A 19,518-nucleotide genomic window follows, 5' to 3' on the forward strand; every position below is an offset into this window, starting at 1 on the left:
CAGATGGTTGTGAGCCACCATGTGGTTGCCGGGAATTGAATCCAGGACCTTTGGAAGAGCAGGCAGTGCTCTTAACCGCTGAGCCATTTCTCCAGCCCTGATAAAGGCATTTTTATAAGTATACTTTTATTGATAACTAAATGACATGCACTAATTAATAAAAATAGACAAAGTCACACTTGCGAGGCGTGTAGTGAGCTTGGCAAGCACAAGCCCACACCAATGAAGGAAGTGCAGGGTTTTCAAGGGGATCGTGGTTTTTTTTTAAATTCCTGCCAGAGGTCAATGACAGCGGTGCTTCTAGGCCAATGGACCCATCTCTGAAGCAGCCAGTCCTTTTGGACTGTGCATTCCAGGAATTAGTCTCTGATGAGGGATACTGGTTATTAGGAAGTTGTCAGACCAATGGCAGCCTGGGTGGTGTCCACACCTGTACTTCCTCAACCAAACAGACACGCTGCTGTACAGGTACAAAGACGCCCATGTGGAAGGAAGTATCCTCAGCTGGGTGTTTAGAGGCATGCTAAACAAGGCCCTTGTTTCTTTCCTAGAGAACAATTTCATTTTTTCTTTTTTCTTTTTAAAGATTTATTTATTTATTATGTATACAGTGTTCTGCCTGCTTGTATGCCTGAACTGCAGGCAAGAAGAGGGCACCAGAACACACTGTAGATGGTTTTGAGCCACCATGTAGTTGCTGAGAATTAAACTCAGGACCACTGGAAGAGCAGCCAGTGATCTTAACCTCTGAGCTGTTGGGGACTGCAGACCTCCAGACCCTGAATTTTCTGTAAACAACTTGTTTTCCTTTGCTTTGAGCAGCCTGCAGCTGCTGATGGCAGGGGAGTGATTTCTGATGGGCCTGCAGCTGAAAGATCCCAAGAGCTGGGGCATGGCCAGAGCACTATATAAGCTGCCCCTGAACACAATAAAGGGGGCATTCTTGTACCAATGATGACCCGTGTCCCCGTAGCTGTGCGTGTGTTTTTAAAACTCCAGCCTAGTTCCCGGCTTGCGTTCCATCCCGTATGGCAGGCCTACACTAAGCCATCTCTCCAGCCCCTTCTTTTTCATTTTCAAGACGTGATTTCTCTGTGTAACAATCCTGGCTGTCCTGGAACTCTCTTTGTAGACCAAGCTGTCCTCGAACTCACAGAGATCCACCTGCCTCTGCCTTCCAAGTGACTGGGATTAAAGACATGAGCCACCACACCTGGATGTGCTAGAGAGCAATTTCAAGGGTAAAAGTTTGAGATTCAGGGGCTAGAGAGATGACTCAGTGGTAAGAGGACCCCAGTTTGGTTCCGATCATTCATGTCAGGTGGCTCTCAACCATCTGTAAACTCTAGCTACCTCCTTTCTTTTTGCCTCTTTTGGACACCTGCACACACATGATAGGCACACATACACTTAAAAGTAATATATATGTATATATTTGTATAAAAGTACATATACACACACGTATATATACTTATATACACACACACTTCCCAGCTTGAGTGTTTTCTTTGACTCCGGCTGTTTCATGATTCTAAACATATGTCAATAGTTCTTCATGTAGCCCCTCCAGTAGGTACAACATTTCACTGAAGCAGAGGCCATAGATCACAGGGCACCACATACATCCTAAACAAAGGTAGAGTAGGATGGGGCACAGAGCATCACATCACCCTCAACAAAGATGGAGTAGGATAGGGCACAGGGCATCACATCACCCTCAACAAAGATGGAGTAGGATAGGGCACAGGGCATCACATCACCCTCAACAAAGATGGAGTAGGATAGGGCACAGGGTATCACATCACCCTCAACAAAGATGGAGTAGGATAGGGCACAGGGCATCACGTCACCCTCAACAAAGATGGAGTAGGATAGGGCACAGGGCATCACATCATCCTCAACAAAGATGGAGTAGGGCAAGGTGACTCATGCCAGATACTTGTTTGGGGTTAATAAAATATAAAATCTCAACCAGGTGGTGGTACACACCTTTAATCCCAGCACTTGTGAGGCAGGGAAAGGCAGATCTGTGAGTTCAAGGCCATCCTAGTCTACAAGAGCTAGTTCCGGGACAGACACCAAAGCAATACAGAAAAACCCTGCTTGAAAAAAAAAACAAACAAAATAAAAACAAAACCAAAAGAAAATATATAAAATCTCTCTTGAATGGTTAGATCCTCATCTAGACCCAGTAAAACTTTAGGAGAGGAGGTAGGAAGAATTGATGTAACTTCAGATAGAAGTCTCCAGGAAGGAGGAAGGGTGGGCTTGCCTTTATCCACCCATCTGCCCATTCCTGTCCACCTCATCTCGGTTTCTCTCTTCACTTACTCAGACTGGCTGCTGTTTGTTCAGCACAGCTGGGATATGAGAGGAAAGGCCCTGAGTACCCCAGCTTGCCCACCATCTCTGTAAGTTAGTTAGGGCCATGGTACTCTGGTTCATGGTGGCTATGGCTATCAGTCTGGATGGTGGAGTCCCTTTCTTACCCAAGACCTTCTGAAGGTCATGAGCCGAGTGGAAGCCTGGTCTGTTATTCTAAAACATTTCATAATGTCTGTGTTTGTTGCAGGCTTTCTTTTGGGCCACCAACCAGCTCCCAAATCATGACACAGAGACTTACTATTCATTATGAATGCTCGGCCTTAGCTTGTGCTTGTCCCACTAGCTCTTATAACTTAAATTAACTTGTTTCTTTTTATCTACATTTTGCCTTGGAGCTTTTTACTTTTCTTTTATTCTGTACATCCTATTCCATGTCTGGCTGACTGGTGGCTGCCTGGCTGACTGGCCCTGGGCATCTCCTCCCTTGTTCTCTCTCTTTCTCCCTCCTCTCACTCTCTCTCTCGTTCTCTCCAGCCTTAGATTCCTCCTCCTTCTTACTCTCTCTACCTGCTAGTCCCACCTATTCCTCCACCCCCTAGCTATTGACCATTCAGCTTCTTATTAAATCAATCAGGTGCCTTAGGCAGTCAAGGTAAACCAGCAACCCATCTTTATATAATTAAACAAATGCAACCTAAACCAGTGTAACACATCTTTGCCTAGTTAAAAATGCAGCATAAAAGCCGGGCGGTGATGGTGCACGCCTTTAATCCCAGCACTCGGGAGGAATAGGTAGGCGGATCTCTGAGTTCAAGACCAGCCTGGTCTACAAGAGCTAGCTCCAGGACAGGCTCTAAAGCTGCAGAGAAACCCTGTCTCGAAAAACCAAAAAAAAGCAGCATAAACAAATGTAACACACTTTTACACAGTTAAAGTAATATGCTGCAATGTAAACAAATGTAACACAGCTTTACATAATTAAAGTATAGTCCACAACGTGTGTTCATTGCATAAACCACTGTAGCCGCCCATTTTCCCCTTCATTTATTTTGTCTGTGCACATGCATCCGTGTGCCGTGGCACATACGTGGATGACATAGGACAACTTGTGAAAGTCAATTCCCTTCTTCTGCCAACTGGGTCTCCAGGATCACACTTGGGTCATCGGGCTTGGTGGTAATAATATTTACCTGCTAAAAAATGTTGTACATTTATTTATTGATTGTGGTGTGTGTGTGTATGTTCATGCACATGCGTGCCTGTGCATGCATGTACACATGTAGGCACACACATGTCATGGTGTGCATGTGGCAGTCAGAAGACAACTTGTGGGAATCAGTTCTCTCCCCCTACCATGTTGGTCCAGGGGATTAAGTTCAAGTTGCTAGACTCAGCAACAAGTTGTCTATATGCTATTTTTATAAACATTAATTTTGTTGGTTTCTATGGCATAGTGGTTAACAAATTTGTCTTACATTTAATTTCTTTGTGCGCATGTGAAGGTCAAAGACAGCTTGCAGAGCTGGAATTTTTCTTCTGCCAGGGGAAGTCTAAGAATGGACCTCAGCTTGTGAGGCTTGGCATCAAGTGACTTTATGTGCCATTTTGTCAGCTCCATTGCTGCTAATCCTTATGTCCCAAATAAAGTAACTAGACCAATTAAAACTATTAGGGAATATTATTTTAAGGTGTGTTACTTTTGTTTATGTTGCATTTGTTTAACTCTGTGAAGCTGTGATTCTTTGCCTGTCTAAACCACCTGATGGTCCTAATAAAGAGCTGAATGGCCAACAGCGAGGCAGGAGCAAGAATAGGCAGATCGGGCAGGCAGAGTATAAATAGAAGGAGAACTCTGAGAGGAAGAGAATACGGAACAAGAGAGCAAGGAGAGGCAGACATCAGGGGCCAGCCACCCAGCCACCTGGCTACACAGCAAGCCACGGAGAAAGAAGAAAAGAAAGGTAAACAGAAATAGAGAAAGATAAAAGCCCAGAGGCAAAAGGTAGTCAGGTTAGTTTAGGTTAAGAAAAGCTGGTAAGAAATGAGTCAAGCTAAGGCCGGGAATTCATAACAAGGAATAAGCCTCCGTGTGTGATTTATTTGGGAGCTGGTTGGCATCCCCCTCTAAAAGCCAAAGAATAAAATATCATACAATATAGAACTGCACAGCTTGCGGCTTTGCAGCACACCCCGAAGATGACTATTCTCTGGAATCCAAGGGGAACTCTGTTTCTTCACTCTGGGTGGTGGGCTCTGTGGTCATTAATATCTGCCTTCCACCTTGGGAAGAGCACTGGAGAATTTTAAATCACACCTGCTGCGTAAATAAAATAATGGTAAGTGTAAACCCAAGATTTCTTTCTTTGATTAAAAAGCTATAGCAAGACTGTGTATCTGGGAAGATGCAGCCCAAATGTGTGTTTTCCCTTCTGTTAGTACAGTCTTTGGACTGTAAAATCAGTACAAGGAAACCCTGGAGGAGGACAGAGGGAGCTGACTAGGGTCCTGGTGACCCCAAGAACTCATAGCAGGGAACTCCAAATTTTCCTTTTGCCTCAAAGATTCCAGAGGGGGAGTTGCAGAGGCCATCAATGAATGGATAGATTATATAGCCAAGTGGGAACAGCAGGAGCTCTCTACCAAGGGAGGAGGGAATGGCAGCCTACAACAGATTTCTCATTGGGTGTGCTGCTGCCAAGTAAGCTGGTGCAAACACACCTGAGTTGTTAGAGAAATTCAAATAACTGTAATGCAGCTTTACCTACTGAAGCGGCTAAAAAAAAGAAAAGTGTGACTATCAATTCCTCAACTGAGGTTCCCTCTTCTCAGGTGACTCTACTTTGTGTCAAGTGACAAAAACTGACCAGCACAAGAACGACCTCCAACTAAAAACTTTACCCAATTCCTGTCAATCATAACCTTGTAGTGGGCGTGGCTTGTCTGGCTGGGTTGTGAGTGCTTCACAGAGACCCCACACAGGAGCTAAAGATTTTTCTCTTTAGAAGGGTTCTTTTCTTCTCGTCTCCCAATCCCACCTTGTTTTCTGCAATCTTCATTTCTCCCAGGGGCCTAGAAATGATCAATATATACAAATAGAAACGTTCAAAGAAACCAACAAGTGATTTATTTGTATTGTGGTTTGGAAATGAGGCCACGATCCAAACCTTGGCTAATCCTATCTTTCAGCCAGTACACTGAGAGCCGTCACGCCTGTTTCCAAGGGCTGCTCTCAGCTCGTCACGCAAAGCACGCTCTCACACGTTCCATCACACCTGCAGTTAGCTGTCTCATCGATTGTCACAGCTGAAGGACAACATGTCAGGAGAAGTCCGTCATCCTCCTGATGGCTTTGACAGTACTCAAACAGAACATTTTGTTTCTCTTGTCGAGTTGATGATACGTTACTTCCTGTAAATTGTGGAATGACAGCATAGCACAGTAGCGTTCGTGAAGTTGAATGCAGGACAGAAGGGATGAGGGAGGTTACTCAGAGGAATCCTGACTTGGTGTCCAGTCTTATAGACCAAAGAGGAAGTTTCTTCCTGGTTGGGGCAGCTTAAGCAGGTGCCTGGCTGTGTTCTCTCTGCCCTGGGAAGCTGAAAAAGTAAAAGCCATGCTGCTTTGAGTCAATGGCTTTGGAGAAAAGTCTCACTTTGGTGGCTGGCTTATATATTGCCACTTCCTGGGGCCTTTGGATGTCCACGAGAACCATCCGCTGAGCAGCAGCATACACAGAGGTCAGGCTGCCCAGCTGGGCTCCCCTCGGTGCCGGAAGCCAATGCAGAATTCCTAAGAGAAGGAGTGGTCTTCCCAGTTACTCAGCTATGGACTCTTCTCATTCCAAACATAGGACAAAGGGCAGGTATGAGGATTTAGAGGCTTGAGCCTGAGCCTGGTGCTGGGTCTGGCCCTGGCGGTGCTGTTGGACACACAGTGACTGACTTGCCACCCTGGAGCCATTCCTGTACCTGGCCAGCTTAGGGGACTGCCACAGAGTGACCACATGACTCTGCTTCTACTTGGGGCCTCTCCCTCTAGCTTCAAGGAAACTCACATGCAGTCAGACTTGCGTGGATGTCCTTCCGTGTACTGCCTGCTTCTCCTGTGATAGTGTACCCCACATAGGACTCCAGGTACTGTGCTTTTAGTCAAAGGCTCTCTCTTGGATTAAAATGACTGCAGTTAGTTCAGAAACTCTGGACGCTGGGATTCAGCACATCTAGTCAGACCTCAGCTTTGCTCTAAGTTACTATTCACCCTCCTATGCCTTTCACCAAAGTCGTCCTCCCTCAGCACCCGGCTTCCCGTCAGCATTCAGTGCCAGTCCATGTTCCAGAGGTCCACCTCTTCCAATAGTCCCTCTTGCTTAGCCTCCACTCTGGAAACTCCCTGTTCCACCTGTGAAAGCTGCTTCTGCTGGCTTCCTGGTTGGATCCTCTTCTCTAGTCACCAGCATTTGCTACTCGACACCAAGGGCCAATGGATTCGCCCCTTTGAGTGAAGGCTCTGTTTACAGGACTTTAGCTGCGGTTGAGGTGTATCTGTTTGACTCCTGTGGGCCTCACCTGGTCTGTAACCCTGGGCAGCAGGGCCTGCTGGATCCCTGTGTGTATCCTGCTTGTCACGGAAGTGCTGGCTCTATGCCTGTGGCTCTTTCCTCTCTCCTCCTAGTTGCTCTCTCAGATCCCAAATTTGGTTTCCATGGAAATGAATTGTCAGAGTCATAATCTCTTCCCCATAAACAAGTTAATCAGAAAATCTGAGCCTGCTTTTTTAAAAAAAAAAAAAAAAAAAAACCCTTTTAACTTCTATTGATTCTTTGTGGATTTCACATCATGCATTCCAGTCCCACTTGTCTTCCCGTTCCCTCCCATCTGCCCTTGCGGTCTCTGTCCTCCCCCCCAAAAAAATAAAATTTAAAAGAAAAAACAAAAACACAACAGCGACAGAAAACAAAGGAGAGAAGAAATCTCATCATGGAAGCTGTAATGTGGCCGGCTGGATCACACGGTTTTACCCTTTGGTCCGTTCATCTTACAATTGTTCATCGCCATGAGTCATTGGTCTGGCTCAAGGCCTCTGGTTAAATCTGCTTTAAAGACTGCAAGGCTATGTGTCACTGTCCAGACAGAGCATGAATTAGGGGGCAGACCAGGAAGGGGACAGTGCTCCAAACAGTGCTGGATGTTGAAGAATTACTCTGACCTGTCCATGTCCTTTAGGTCACACGGTGACATCAAAACACATATCAGAGCTAAACATTAACTAAACCTGCTGGCAAGTGGGGACAGAGAGGGGAGGGTAGTCTTCCCACACAGGCCTCCAGTGAGCACCCTGTGGTTTACAGTGGTGATTAACCCACCCCAGGGGTGCATTCATCAACCATAAAGCTCTGCCTCCTGCTGTATCTCATCCCAGAGAGACTGGCAGAGGTCAGCCCAACCCTTCTACCCTGGTCTTGGGAAGAAAATTTATTACTTCCGTGGAGACCCCAAAATAAAAGATGGTATATGGAGCTATTAATTTAATGACTTCACCAAAGAAAGCATGAAAAATTCAGTTCTGCTCAGTGCTGACAGCAAAGTGGTACTTGCCTGGGAGCTGAGAAGTCCTGGGATAGAGCCCAGGCTTTCCTTCAGACCCTGGGGAGAATGTCTAGGGCTCTTTATTTCAAATGTTGCTCTAGCAAACATTTAAGATACTCAGCATATTCTTTTAAAGATTTGTTTTTGTTATATGTGTATGGATATTTTTCTGCATATTTCTGCGTACAACGGTTGTGTATGGTGCCTGCGGAAGCCAGATGAGGGCATTGGATCCCCTGAAACTGGAGTTACAGATGACTGTGAACTGACGTTTCAGAGCTGGGACTTGAACCTGGATCCTCTTGAAAAGCTCCCCGTGCTTTTAGACCCCAATAACCCCCCCCATCTCCATAATCAATGGTTTTGTGCCAATTCTGCTACAAACCGAACAAGTTACAGATGCTCAACCAGAGCCACTTGAAGTGACTGTCCCTTGGCTGTCCCTGCTCTGTGCCCTCCTGCATTGAGTGCATATTTCAGGACTGCCTAGCTCCCATGACTCCCCTCTTCACCCTCCTGCATTTGTGACCGGGGATGAGCTGACATGAAGCTAAGGACATCCTTAGTCTCCAGGTCTTTGCATTTCTGGGTTCCATCCTATGGAAACCCTTGCTCTCTTGTAGCCTGCTGCTGACTTCTGCCGCCCAGTGCTACTTCAGGCAGGCAGAGTTTGGCAGAGCTCGCACGGCGGTGGCTCAAGATGGCCTTTCTCAGACCACATGGGCCTGAACTGTCTCATCAGCATAGCAACCTGGGCTGTGAGCACCGGGCTTCTGGAAGCAACCCCGGCACACGCCCTGTGTGTCTTCATTGCTTCCTCTTGAAGTTGGTCACCTCTGTGTGTGTGACTAGTGGCATAGCTTTATCAGGGCAAGACCTATAGATTATTTTTCTTTTTCTGTTTTTTTTTTTTGTTTTTTGTTTATTTGAAACAGGGACTCACCATGTAATCTTGACTGTCCTAGGGCTTGATCTGTAAACCAAGCTGACCTTAAACCTAGAGAGATCTGCTTGCTTCTGCCTTCATAGCGCTGGGATTAAAGGTGTGTAATACTACACCTACAGAAGTTGGTTTCATTTTGTTTGCTTTTTGTTAGTTGGGATTTTTTTGTTTGGTTGGTTTTGTTTTTTGAAGACAGGGTTTCTCTGTGTAACAGTTCTGGCTGTCTTAGAACTCACTCTGTAGGCCAGGCTAGTCTTGAGCTCACATAACTCTGCCTGTTTCTGCCTCCTGAGTTCTGGGATTAAAGGCATGCACCACCACGGCCCGACAAAAAGTTTTATCTTAAAATAAGTTTTAAAAAGTTCCTGAAGACACCAGGTAAATGTTGGTACCTTGGCATAGCCATGGTGGTCCTACGGGGGCCCCGAACCTTGCTGGCATCTGATGAGGTAATAGATGGAGGGAGGGGGACAAATCAAAGCAGGAATCTTATGTAATGGTTCTGGGCTGTCTGATACTCTTGGCTGGAAGCTGGTACCGAATTGCCCTGCTGGGATGTGAGCAGGATGAGCAAATGGCTTTGCAGGGTATGGAGGCCCAGAAGCTGGAGAAAAGACCATACCTTGTTCACAGAGGTTAGTGAAGCAACGTTAGGGGCCCATGGCTCCAACAGTTCTCAACCTGTGGATTGTGACCCCTCTGAGGGTGGAACAGCTGTTTCACAGGGGACATAATCAGATATTGAGCATGTCAGAATTTACATTCCAATTCATAACTGTAGCAAAATTACAGTTATGCAGTAGCAAGGAAATAATTTTATGGTTGGGGGTCACCACAACATGAGGAACTGTATTTAAGGGTCACTGCATTATAAGGTTGAGATCTAGACCACTGATTTAGACTAAGGCCTGGGGAGTCCTTGATAGATAGTAAGTCCATGATAGCTCCCTAACCCAGACTTTCTGGATACTTGAATGCAACCAGCCATTTTGCTCAGTCACTTTTGTAAGCTGCTGGTATTTCTAACCAATGGTTCAAACAGTAAACTTGAACCCATTTAAGAGACCAGCCTAGGTGGCTCCCAGACCCTAGACATGGGTGATGGACAGGCAACTAGGAGGAGTCACAGATAGTTGCATAGCAGCAGGGAGTTCACACCCAAGGTCTCCATTCCCAGGAGGGAAGGGCAGCAGGCAGCTGCCCAGGGCTAAACTGGGATCTAGTGCTCCAGGGAGCTCAGCCAGGGTTTGTGGGTTCTTCCTTGGTGAGCTGGTACCCTACTTCTACGTGGAAGTACAAATACTCATTGAGACCTGTGTGCCCCCTTTCCTTCATTTCCCCCTCCTCCTCTCACCTCCTCCTATTTCCCTCCTCTCCCCTCCTCTTCACTCCCCACCCCAAACCCCTGTGTTTCCTGGATGAAGTTTGTGGATCCCTGGGATGACCCTGAGTTGTAGCCATTACTCCACCATCTATTCTTGCTTTGTTTTTGTTTTATGTACATTGGTGTGTGTTTGGCCTGCATGAGGATGTCAGGTCCCCTGGAACTGGAGTTACACACAGCTGTGAGCTGCCATGTGGGTGCTGCGACTTGAACCCTGGTCCTCTGGAAGAACAGTCAATGCTCTTAACCACTGAGCCATCTCTCCAGCCCCCTCTACCATCTGTTCCTTAGCTCATGGTTTGCACTCACTGTTGCCATCATGGGTCTCACAACCACATATGAAACGCTGGAATTGCATACCAATCTCTTCTTAAGGGAGCAAAGGACTAACATGTCCAATGCAGAGTCCCTGTCTGCGGACACTGTCCATGGCAGATGCCTCTCTGACCAGTGTTGGTTTTCAGCAAGCACAATCAGGACAACATCCTCAGCTCTGGGATGAGAGTGGATGAGGAGCCGGCTGTGCCCCCACCCCAACACCAAGGCCCTGAGTTCTAGGCTGAAGGTGCATGATTGAGGGGCTACTGTAGCAGTCGGCCATATACAGCCTGCTCACTGGGAGTGTGCTTTTCCTCTAGGTGAGTGAGAAAATGTAGCGGAGTGACACCTGCCAAGAGCTTGGCGTGGATACCCTGGCCCAGACGGAGCAGCTGCCCCTGGGCGTTTTTCTGGTCATCCAGCCTCACCATGTCAAAGAAGGGCGCGGGCAGCCGGGCCAAGGGAGACAAAGCGGAGGCACTCGCCGCATTGCAGGCTGCCAACGAGGAGCTACGAGCCAAGCTCACGGATATCCAGATTGAGCTACAGCAGGAGAAAAGCAAGGTGGGCGCTTAAGCCTCTGCCCCAGGTTCCCTGCCCTGAGCTCCTGCCCCTGGAGCCAAATGGTCTTAAATAAAGGAGGATGTGGCCAGGTCTCTGCACAGATGCCCGCTCCTTTATCCTGGTGGGTATCTTTGGGGAAGAGAATGACAGGCAGAGAGAGTTGGGAGTCTAAAACCCAATGGGAGTGCATGGAGGGACCCCTAACCAATGAGATGTCCCTCCCACAGAGGGTGTATGCTGTGGGTCCGTGAGGGCCTTGTCAAATGGCATAGTCCTGGGGCCAACACTGTTTTTCTCCTGAAGTATCCGTAGTGGACTTGAAATAAACAAGATAAGTTGGTGTGAGTACATACACTCAGGATTCCACAACTGCTTTGTGAAGCCAGCCTTGTGCCGGCACTGGCCGTGCACTGAAAAATAAACCATGCTCTGTGTGCAGGCAGGGAAAGATTGGTCAGGAGTTGAGAGCCTCTTGCTGTAGCTGAATCACACCTGTGACCACACTTGAAGCCACAGGCTTTTTGTTTACCCTCCTCCAAAGCATCTTGCAGATAGAAGTGACTTGCTAGGGACCCAGCAGTAGCGGTGCCTTCTGTTCTATTGTGACAGCAAGGCTCTTTCCATCTAAAGAATTTGGGGCCCAGAGATCACCAATAGAGCGTTTCTGTTGCGACCTCAGCTTCTCTATCACCAGCCTGCTGCAACAGCAGCACGTGTTTGTTTTACATGTAGCTTGTCAAAACACATCCGTGTCAAGACATCCTGATGATACCTTTGCCTGCTTATAGCAATTCAGCAGCTTCTAAGTTCCAGCATCCCCGTCGCTCATATGCACAAGACAGCTAGCAGAACAGGTACTTGCAAGATCGACAGCAGTAACAAGGTACCCCTGGGCCTACACGGACACAGAGCCCGCTACAAGGACAGGTAGTCACGGGAAGAAATCCCAGAAGCCAGATGTGCTCAGAGCTCTCAAGGGCAGATCAGGAGGATGACGTGGGCACAGCACACCGCAGGGCATGCATCCCTGGCATCTCACCTCCTTCTCCAGGTGTCACCGGTGCTCTGCCCCTTCCCTTTATATCATATTCAGTACACACACGTCAGCAGTGGCCTTCAAGTCTCCCATGAGCAGTATGTAGGTTCTCTTAGCAACTAGAAACAAGACGGAAGGAAACTGTCAGGAATGCATGTGGAGCTCATGGCCCCTCCCACTTGCCACCCACCCGAGGAATATTTGCTCAAGTCATTGCTTCAGTTAGTTTCCTTGTTGCTGTCACAAAATACCGGACCAAAATGACTTGAGGAAGGACAGGCTGATTTTGGCTCCCCGTTTGAAGGCACATCCATCATGGCGGAGGAAGGCAGGATAGTGGGAGCTTAAGATGGTTATCTCCACTGCATCCCCAGTCAGGAAACAGAGATGAATGCTGGTTTATAACTTGTCTTCCCTTTTATTCAGGCTAGGACACAGGAGGGTATCATGCAAGTTTAAGATGAATCTTCTGACCCTGACTAACTCAGTCTAGAAACTCCTTCCCAAGCATGGTTTGTCTCTTGGGCAAGTCTAGATCCTACCAAGTTTACAATATTAATATCATAGTCATGAGTCATGACCAACTAGGAAGTAAAGTATGAAGCTGAACATCACAATCACTAGCAATGTTAGTTCTTAGTCTTTCTGGAGTTTTCTGATATAGGTGTCAAAACTAAGATCTTAACTCCCACTGCAAGGTAGAACTAGCTAGAGAACTGGTAACTCTGTCTAATTTTCAAAAGATTCCAGATTCTTCTGAAGCTTCTGGTGGATAAGGGACACCAATACAGGGCCAGGAAGACCCTTCCTAGGTAGGTAAACTCTCCATAGACCTCCAAACATGTCTGGAAGCTCCTTGAGCCACCTGGAATGCCACTGGGCCTGGTGGTCCCCATGCTTCACTGGTGTTCAGGGCAGCTAGACCTATGCTGTGGGTTGGGACATAGGCAGGGCACTCCATGGAGAATTAGTGCCCTGGCAGAGCCTGAGCCTTCACAACCCCACGGGAAGACCCAGATTCAGGTCCACTGACAAAAAGGCACAGTTATAGGTTACACGAAATCACTTCCACTGGGTAATGTGACCTCGGTTTAGACCTAGCCATCCCAATGTCTCAGTTGTGATCCTGGCCTAATACCTAGTGGGGGCTCCTTTCATTGCCTGGGCATTCTTTGTGCCCTGATGCCCTGCAGCAGTGATTTCTTACTCTGCAATGCCAGGGTCAAGTGCGGAAGGAAGCCAGCAACTGCAGCAGCTTAAAGCTGAGCATCTTAGACTTCGCCAACAACTGGCTTCTTGCGGAGCAACGAGTGCATTAAGGCTTGTCTGTGAAGCACAGAGGGGCACCAAATCAAACTGGACCCCTCCCCCGTCCCCACGCTAGCTCACACAGTGGGGACTGGGTAGTTCATTAATGGCTGTCTGCTGTCTGCACACTGGAGAGGTAGAGAACCTGTAAGTCAAGTGCCTCTCTTGGCAGTCCTAATGTTGTATGGAAGGCCCGGAAGGCCCTTGGGTGTCACTGGCATTCAGTCTTTTTTAAAAAAATATTTATTTATTTATTATGTATACAATATTCTGTCTGTGTGTATTCCTTCAGGCCAGAAGAGGGCACCAGACCCCATTACAGATGGTTGTGAGCCACCATGTGGTTGCTGGGAATTGAACTCAGGACCTTTGGAAGAGCAGGCAGTGCTCTTAACCTCTGAGCCATCTCTCCAGCCCCCAGCATTCAGTCTATGTGGGAAGGTTGAAGAAACTGGACTCTGAGGTCAGTGGAGAATGGCAGAAGAGGAGTAAATAAGCTCACTCAGAAGTAAAGGAAGGCGGACAACTCTGCTTTGCCTCAGACCTCTTTATATTTGAGCTGTGTGGTAGTTTGAATAAGAATGGTCTCCATAGGCTTATGGATTTGAATGCTTGGTCACCAGGAAGACGAGGTCTTGTTGGAGGAAGTGTGTCACTGGGGGTGGGCTTTGAGGTTTCAAGAGCCCAAGCAAGGCCCAGTGGTTCTGCTCTTCCTGCTTCCTTGTGGATCTGGATATAGAACCCTCAGCTACTTCTCCCACACCATGTCTGCCTGTGTGCCGCCATGCTCCCTGCTATGAGGACAATGAACTAATCCTCTGAAACTGTTATCAAGCCCCAATCAAATACTTTTCTTTTATAAGAGTTGCTGTGGTCAGACTGGTCTACAGAGCAAGTTCCAGGATAGCTAGGGCTACACACACACACACACACACACACACACACACACAAAAAACCCTGTCTTGAAAGACCAAAAACAAACAAACAAGCAAACAAAAAGCAAGAGTTGTGGTCATGGTATCGCTTCACAAGCAACAGGACACTGAGACAGGCTGCCTGCTGGGATGTGCCACTTTTTTTTTTGTTTTTTTTGTTTTCAAGACAGGGTTTTTCTGTGTTACAGCTCTGGCTGTCCTGAAACTCATTTTGTAGACCACGCTGGCCTTGAACTCAGAGGGATCCACCTGCCTCTGCCTCCCTAGTGCTGGGATTAAAGGTGTGTACCACCACTACCTAGCCCCTTTTGTTTTTTAAGACATAATCTCACTGTGTAGTCCTGGCTGGAGGTGAGCCACAATACCAGTACCAGGCCACCACTCACTTGTGGTTTTTCAAGACACGGTTTCTCTATGTGACAGCCCTGGCTATTCTGAACTCTCTCTGTAGACCAGGATGGTCTCAAACTCATAGAGATCCACCTGCCTCTGCCTCCCGAGTGCTGGGATTAAAGGCGTGCTCCACCACCACCTGGCTCAAATGGATGTTTTAAAAATGAACAGTCTAGCAGACTGCATCCAAAGTTATACTAATTTGATCATTACATGCTGAGAGATGATCATAAGGACATATTAAAGGTGGTTTTTCCCCACAATTAAGTCATTGTGTGTCTATATGAGGAAAAACTGCATACCATAAAACCTCCATAACTCACACTATGTATGCCTTGCATGTAAACCCCAGGATTTTAGGCAGCATTATCTGGTTTTGAGAATGACTGATACACTGTTTTGCTTAGGGAGAATCTGCCTCTTTTTGGGACAGATACAATGTTCAGTCTATAACCTCAGATCCAGAGGGCTGAATACACATTGACAGATAGTTCAAAACACCAGCAGGCTAATGTGGTAGGGGTTGGGAAGGCAGCTTGAGGAGCTGGGAAGGTGGAGAGGATGGCAGCTGGTTGGTACCCTGTGTCCTGCACAGACCCAGACAGAGGTGTGAGTATGAGGGTGAGCATGCACACAGGAGAGTCCCCAGGTTTTGACCTAAAGCACCGAGCGAGGGAAGTCTGGGTGAGGGGTTTGTAGGGGATCCGAAGCTGTGGTTTGGCAGGTGCCTGGGAGATGCGCCAAAACATCCAGGTGGAGACTGTCAGCTGGACCGCTCAGTATGCCTGCCATTCATTAGGGAGCACTTGGCCTAGGTGGGTGTGGGAGTTGTCAGGTGTTGGGAGATGTCAATTTGAGAGTATATAGGAAGAAGGGGACTCAGTGCTAAGTGTGGAGCCTTCAGGTGGTTGGCAGAGAAGGAAGATAAGCAGCAGCGAAGCCACTTGGTGCTGCAACTTTCTTTGGGTCTTTGTTTTTTGTTTGCTTGTTTGCTTTGTTTTAAATTTATTTATTATGTATATAGTGTTCTGGGCACCAGATCTCATTATAGATGGGTGTGAGCCATCATGTGGTTGCTGGGAATTGAACTCAGGACCTCCGGAACAGCAGTCAGTTCTCTTAACCTCTGAGCCATCTCTCCAGCCCTGGGTCTTCGTTTTTTTGTTTTTGTTTTTTTATTACTCTTTTTTTTTCTCATTTTTTTATTAAAAATTTCCATCTCCTCCCCTCCTCCTCCCCCTTCCCTCCCCTCCCTTCCACCCAAACCCCCACTCCGCCCCTCTCCAAGCCAAAGAGCCATCAGGGTTCCCTTCACTATGTTAAGTCCAAGGTCCTCCCAGCTCCCCCTAAGTCCAGGAAGGTGAACAACCAAACTGACAAGGCTCACAGTGAGCCCGTCCATGCTGTAGATTTCATGCTCATCGCCGTTGTCCTTGGTTTCTCAGTCCTCCTCCACCATCAGCCACATTCAGAGAGTCCGGTTTGGTCCCCTGTTCCATCAGTCCCATTCCAACTGGACTTGGTGGTCTCCCGTTAGATCTGTCCCACCGTCTCAATGGGTACACGCACTCCTCACAGTCCTGACTTCCTTGCTCATGATCTCCCTCCTTTTGCTCCTCATCAGGACCTTGGGAGCTCAATCCGGTGCTTCTATGTGGGGCTCTGTCATTTTCTCCATCCAATGCCAGGTGAAGGTTCTATGGTGATATGCAAGATATTCATGAGCGTTTTTAAGTTATGTGCCTGACAAGCACATAACTCCAGCCTGCCTTCTGCTTATTGCGCTCAGCCATGGCTGCTCCGGTGTTTTTGTCGGCACAGCCCCAGGGGGCTGTATTTTCACAGCACTTGATGCTAAAAGGTCTTGAACTTAAAAAGAGGGAACCCGCTAGTGTTTCCCTGGAGAAACATACACATACTATTCTGGGTACTAATGCTTCTGTGCTCATGGACTGGGAAAAATATTCCCACAAGGAGCTTTGGAGATAGCTGGGGCTCAAAAAAATAAGATTCTCCTTATTGCCCAGAGCCATGGTCCTTTCTGCATGGAGCAGGCCACCTGGCTTCCCTGACCTTGACAGGGGCTAACCTTGTTCTGTACATACATCAGACAAACTCACACCCTCAGCCACCTGGGTGTAATCCTCTCTATTCCTCATTTCTCTCTGCAGCCCCATCTGATTTTCCTATTTTCTTCAGTCTTCACAATGAAACAGACAAAAGCCTTTGGGTCTCTGGATCCAACAATGCAATGTGGCTAGGTTTTTCTTTTAATTAAGTATTTTGTGTGTGTGTGGGGGGGGTGTTTTGTCTACATGTATGTCTGCATCACATGCATGACTGGTACCCTTGGAAATCATGGAGCTAGAGTTAAGGATGATTATGAGCCACCATGTGGGTGCTAGGAATTGAATTCCAGTCCTCTGGACGAGCAGCCACAGTTCCTAACTGCCGAGCCATCTCTCCAGCCCCGTGGCTAGGTTCTGAGACTGCGACCTTCACACTTTTTTGTTGATGTTAGCGTGGCCTACAGGACGAATGTGTCTGCCTCGTGATTGCAACACTGCACACACCTCATCTCAAAGCGTTTGTCACCCAGCTTCATAGCCCACTAATGGTCTTGACCTGATTTTAGCAAATTAAGCTTCTCCCTTTAAGAAGTCACTAATCCAGCTCAGGGGACCATAGACAGTGACCAGAAGAAGCTCCAGGGAGGTTTCCCCAAGGAACACAAATAAAAGCAAGTGTCTGTATGCCACATTGTGTTAGCCTGTCACTAGCTCTCAAGTCCCCGGGTGGCTGGTTGGGTTAACACTCTTAGAAGCTGCTGAAGACAGTGGAGCAGGTCCCCTGCTTTGCTGGTGACTCCTTAGCAGGCACCAGGACATGAAAGATGCTGCTGGGTTTTCATTACAGTGTTTCCCAAGAATGTCTGTAGGAGAATATGTTCAGAGATGTGCACGAATGTGTTGGGTACCAATCTCGGTGTGCTGCTTGGGGCTTCAGGACCTCACTGGGAATGAGTGTTTGCAGATGGGGATACAGTTGCTGTATGGTTGAGGAGGCCTAGGAAGCACAGGCTGGACATCTGTGCAGATTCCTCTTGAACTTGTTTGTTCAGAAGAACCTTTCCAGAATCATAGAGACACTTTCCTATGCTTTCTAATAGAAGTTCGCCCTCCCTCCCCCGCCCTCTGATGTGGTGTACATGCATGTATGCACTTGTGGGGCACATGTGTGGGTGGGGGTATGCATGCATGCATATGTGTTCACCTGTATATGTAGGACCAAGGTTGATGCAAGTATCTTTTTCATTTGCTCTCTGCCTTAGATAATGAATAGCCGTGTCTCTCACTTAAACCCAGAGTTCACTGATGAGGTTAGTCTAGCTATCTAACTTGTCTGTTGCTCCAGGGATCCTCTGTAATTCCAAGCAGTAGGATTATGAGTGGTTGCCATGCCTACCCCACATTATGTGGGTGCTGGTTATCCAACCTCTGGTCCTCTGGTTCTTGTAGCAGTGCTGAGCCTGCTGAGTCATCCCCTAAGCCTAGAAATCTCCCAGAAATCCTCTATTTTGCCTTCCACATAGCCAAAACTCTCCTGGAGCTGACATTTGTGCCTCATGCGAGTAGTGACTGAGTCTTCCCTGTGATGTAGAATAGTTATGGTGCCACATATTTACTTATTTTTAAAAAATTGTTTTATTGGGGGGGTTATAATATAGTTATATAATTCCCCTTCCTTTTCTTCTATCCACATATTTATTTTTTAAAGATTTATTTATTTATTTATACAGTATCTTGCCTGTAGGCCAGAAGAGGGCACCAGATCTCATTATAGGTGGTTGTGAGCCACCATGTGGTTGCTGGGAATTGAACTCAGGACCTCTGAAAGAGCAGTCAGTGCTCTTAACCGCTGAGCCATCTCTCCAGCCCACGTATTTATTTTTTAAAGGCTATAACACAGCATGGCGGACACCCATATACGACCTCAGCACTTGGGGTGGGGAGGCAGGAAGATGGGAAGTTCCAGGCCAGCCTACAACACCTAGAAAGATCCTGGTGATAAAGACATGACCTTTTGCCTTGTACCACAGCACATGTTTAGAGCCAGCAGGCGGCACTTGTGTCCTGGCAGGGGCAGCACTGTGGGCTGCATCCTTTGCCCTCCCGAGTGAAGCCTCAGGTCATGTAACTCTGCAGTCTTGCTTGGCTTTGGACAGCACAGCAGTGACCTAGGCTCGAGCCTGGTCCTCTGTTTTTTTTCTGTTTATCCTCTTGCCTCTGGCATTACTGCAAGGAAGATACATCTAGATTAGCTACCACTCCCAAGAAAAGCGTTATTTAATCACTAGCTAGTCCCTGTCATCATGAGCCAGGGGTCTGTTTTCCCTGTGCCTGTCTGTGGCTAGTTCAGTTCCTAACTCTTCCGTGGCAGGATGTGATTCTGGAGGGGGCATTGTTCTTGTTTTGCTCTTTTTCTTAACCGCTGCTTTAGGGAGTCCTGGATCTTTGTATTCCCATACAAATTTTAGAATGTACTTGTTAATTTCTGCTTCCTTAGCACCCCTGTGGATTGGGTTGCATTGACTCTATAGGGCATTTTGGGGAAATCCGACTTCTTTATAACACTGGGCATTTGGGTTTATAAACAGAACTGGTTCTGTTTATTTAGCCCTTTTGAATTTCTAACAGGCTGCAGCACAGAGGTCCTGAGCATGTGTC

At 47.3% G+C, this 19,518-nt stretch overlaps 1 protein-coding gene across 18 annotated transcripts in view; it reads left to right on the forward strand.

The window, feature by feature from the left end:
• Window positions 1-10,984: 10,984 nt before the first annotated feature.
• Window positions 10,985-19,518, forward strand: part of Jakmip3 (Janus kinase and microtubule interacting protein 3) — a 57,970-nt gene continuing 49,436 nt past the window's right edge. For all 18 annotated transcript variants that reach the window (XM_038341823.1, XM_038341831.1, XM_042055256.1 and 15 more), the window contains exon 1: window positions 10,985-11,119. In XM_038341823.1, coding sequence (XP_038197751.1) covers window positions 10,985-11,119 — 135 coding nt within the window. The remainder of the gene's footprint in view (window positions 11,120-19,518) is intronic.

The sequence above is a fragment of the Arvicola amphibius genome, chromosome 1 (genome assembly GCF_903992535.2).
Source record: "Arvicola amphibius chromosome 1, mArvAmp1.2, whole genome shotgun sequence".
Taxonomy (NCBI): Eukaryota; Metazoa; Chordata; class Mammalia; order Rodentia; family Cricetidae; genus Arvicola; species Arvicola amphibius.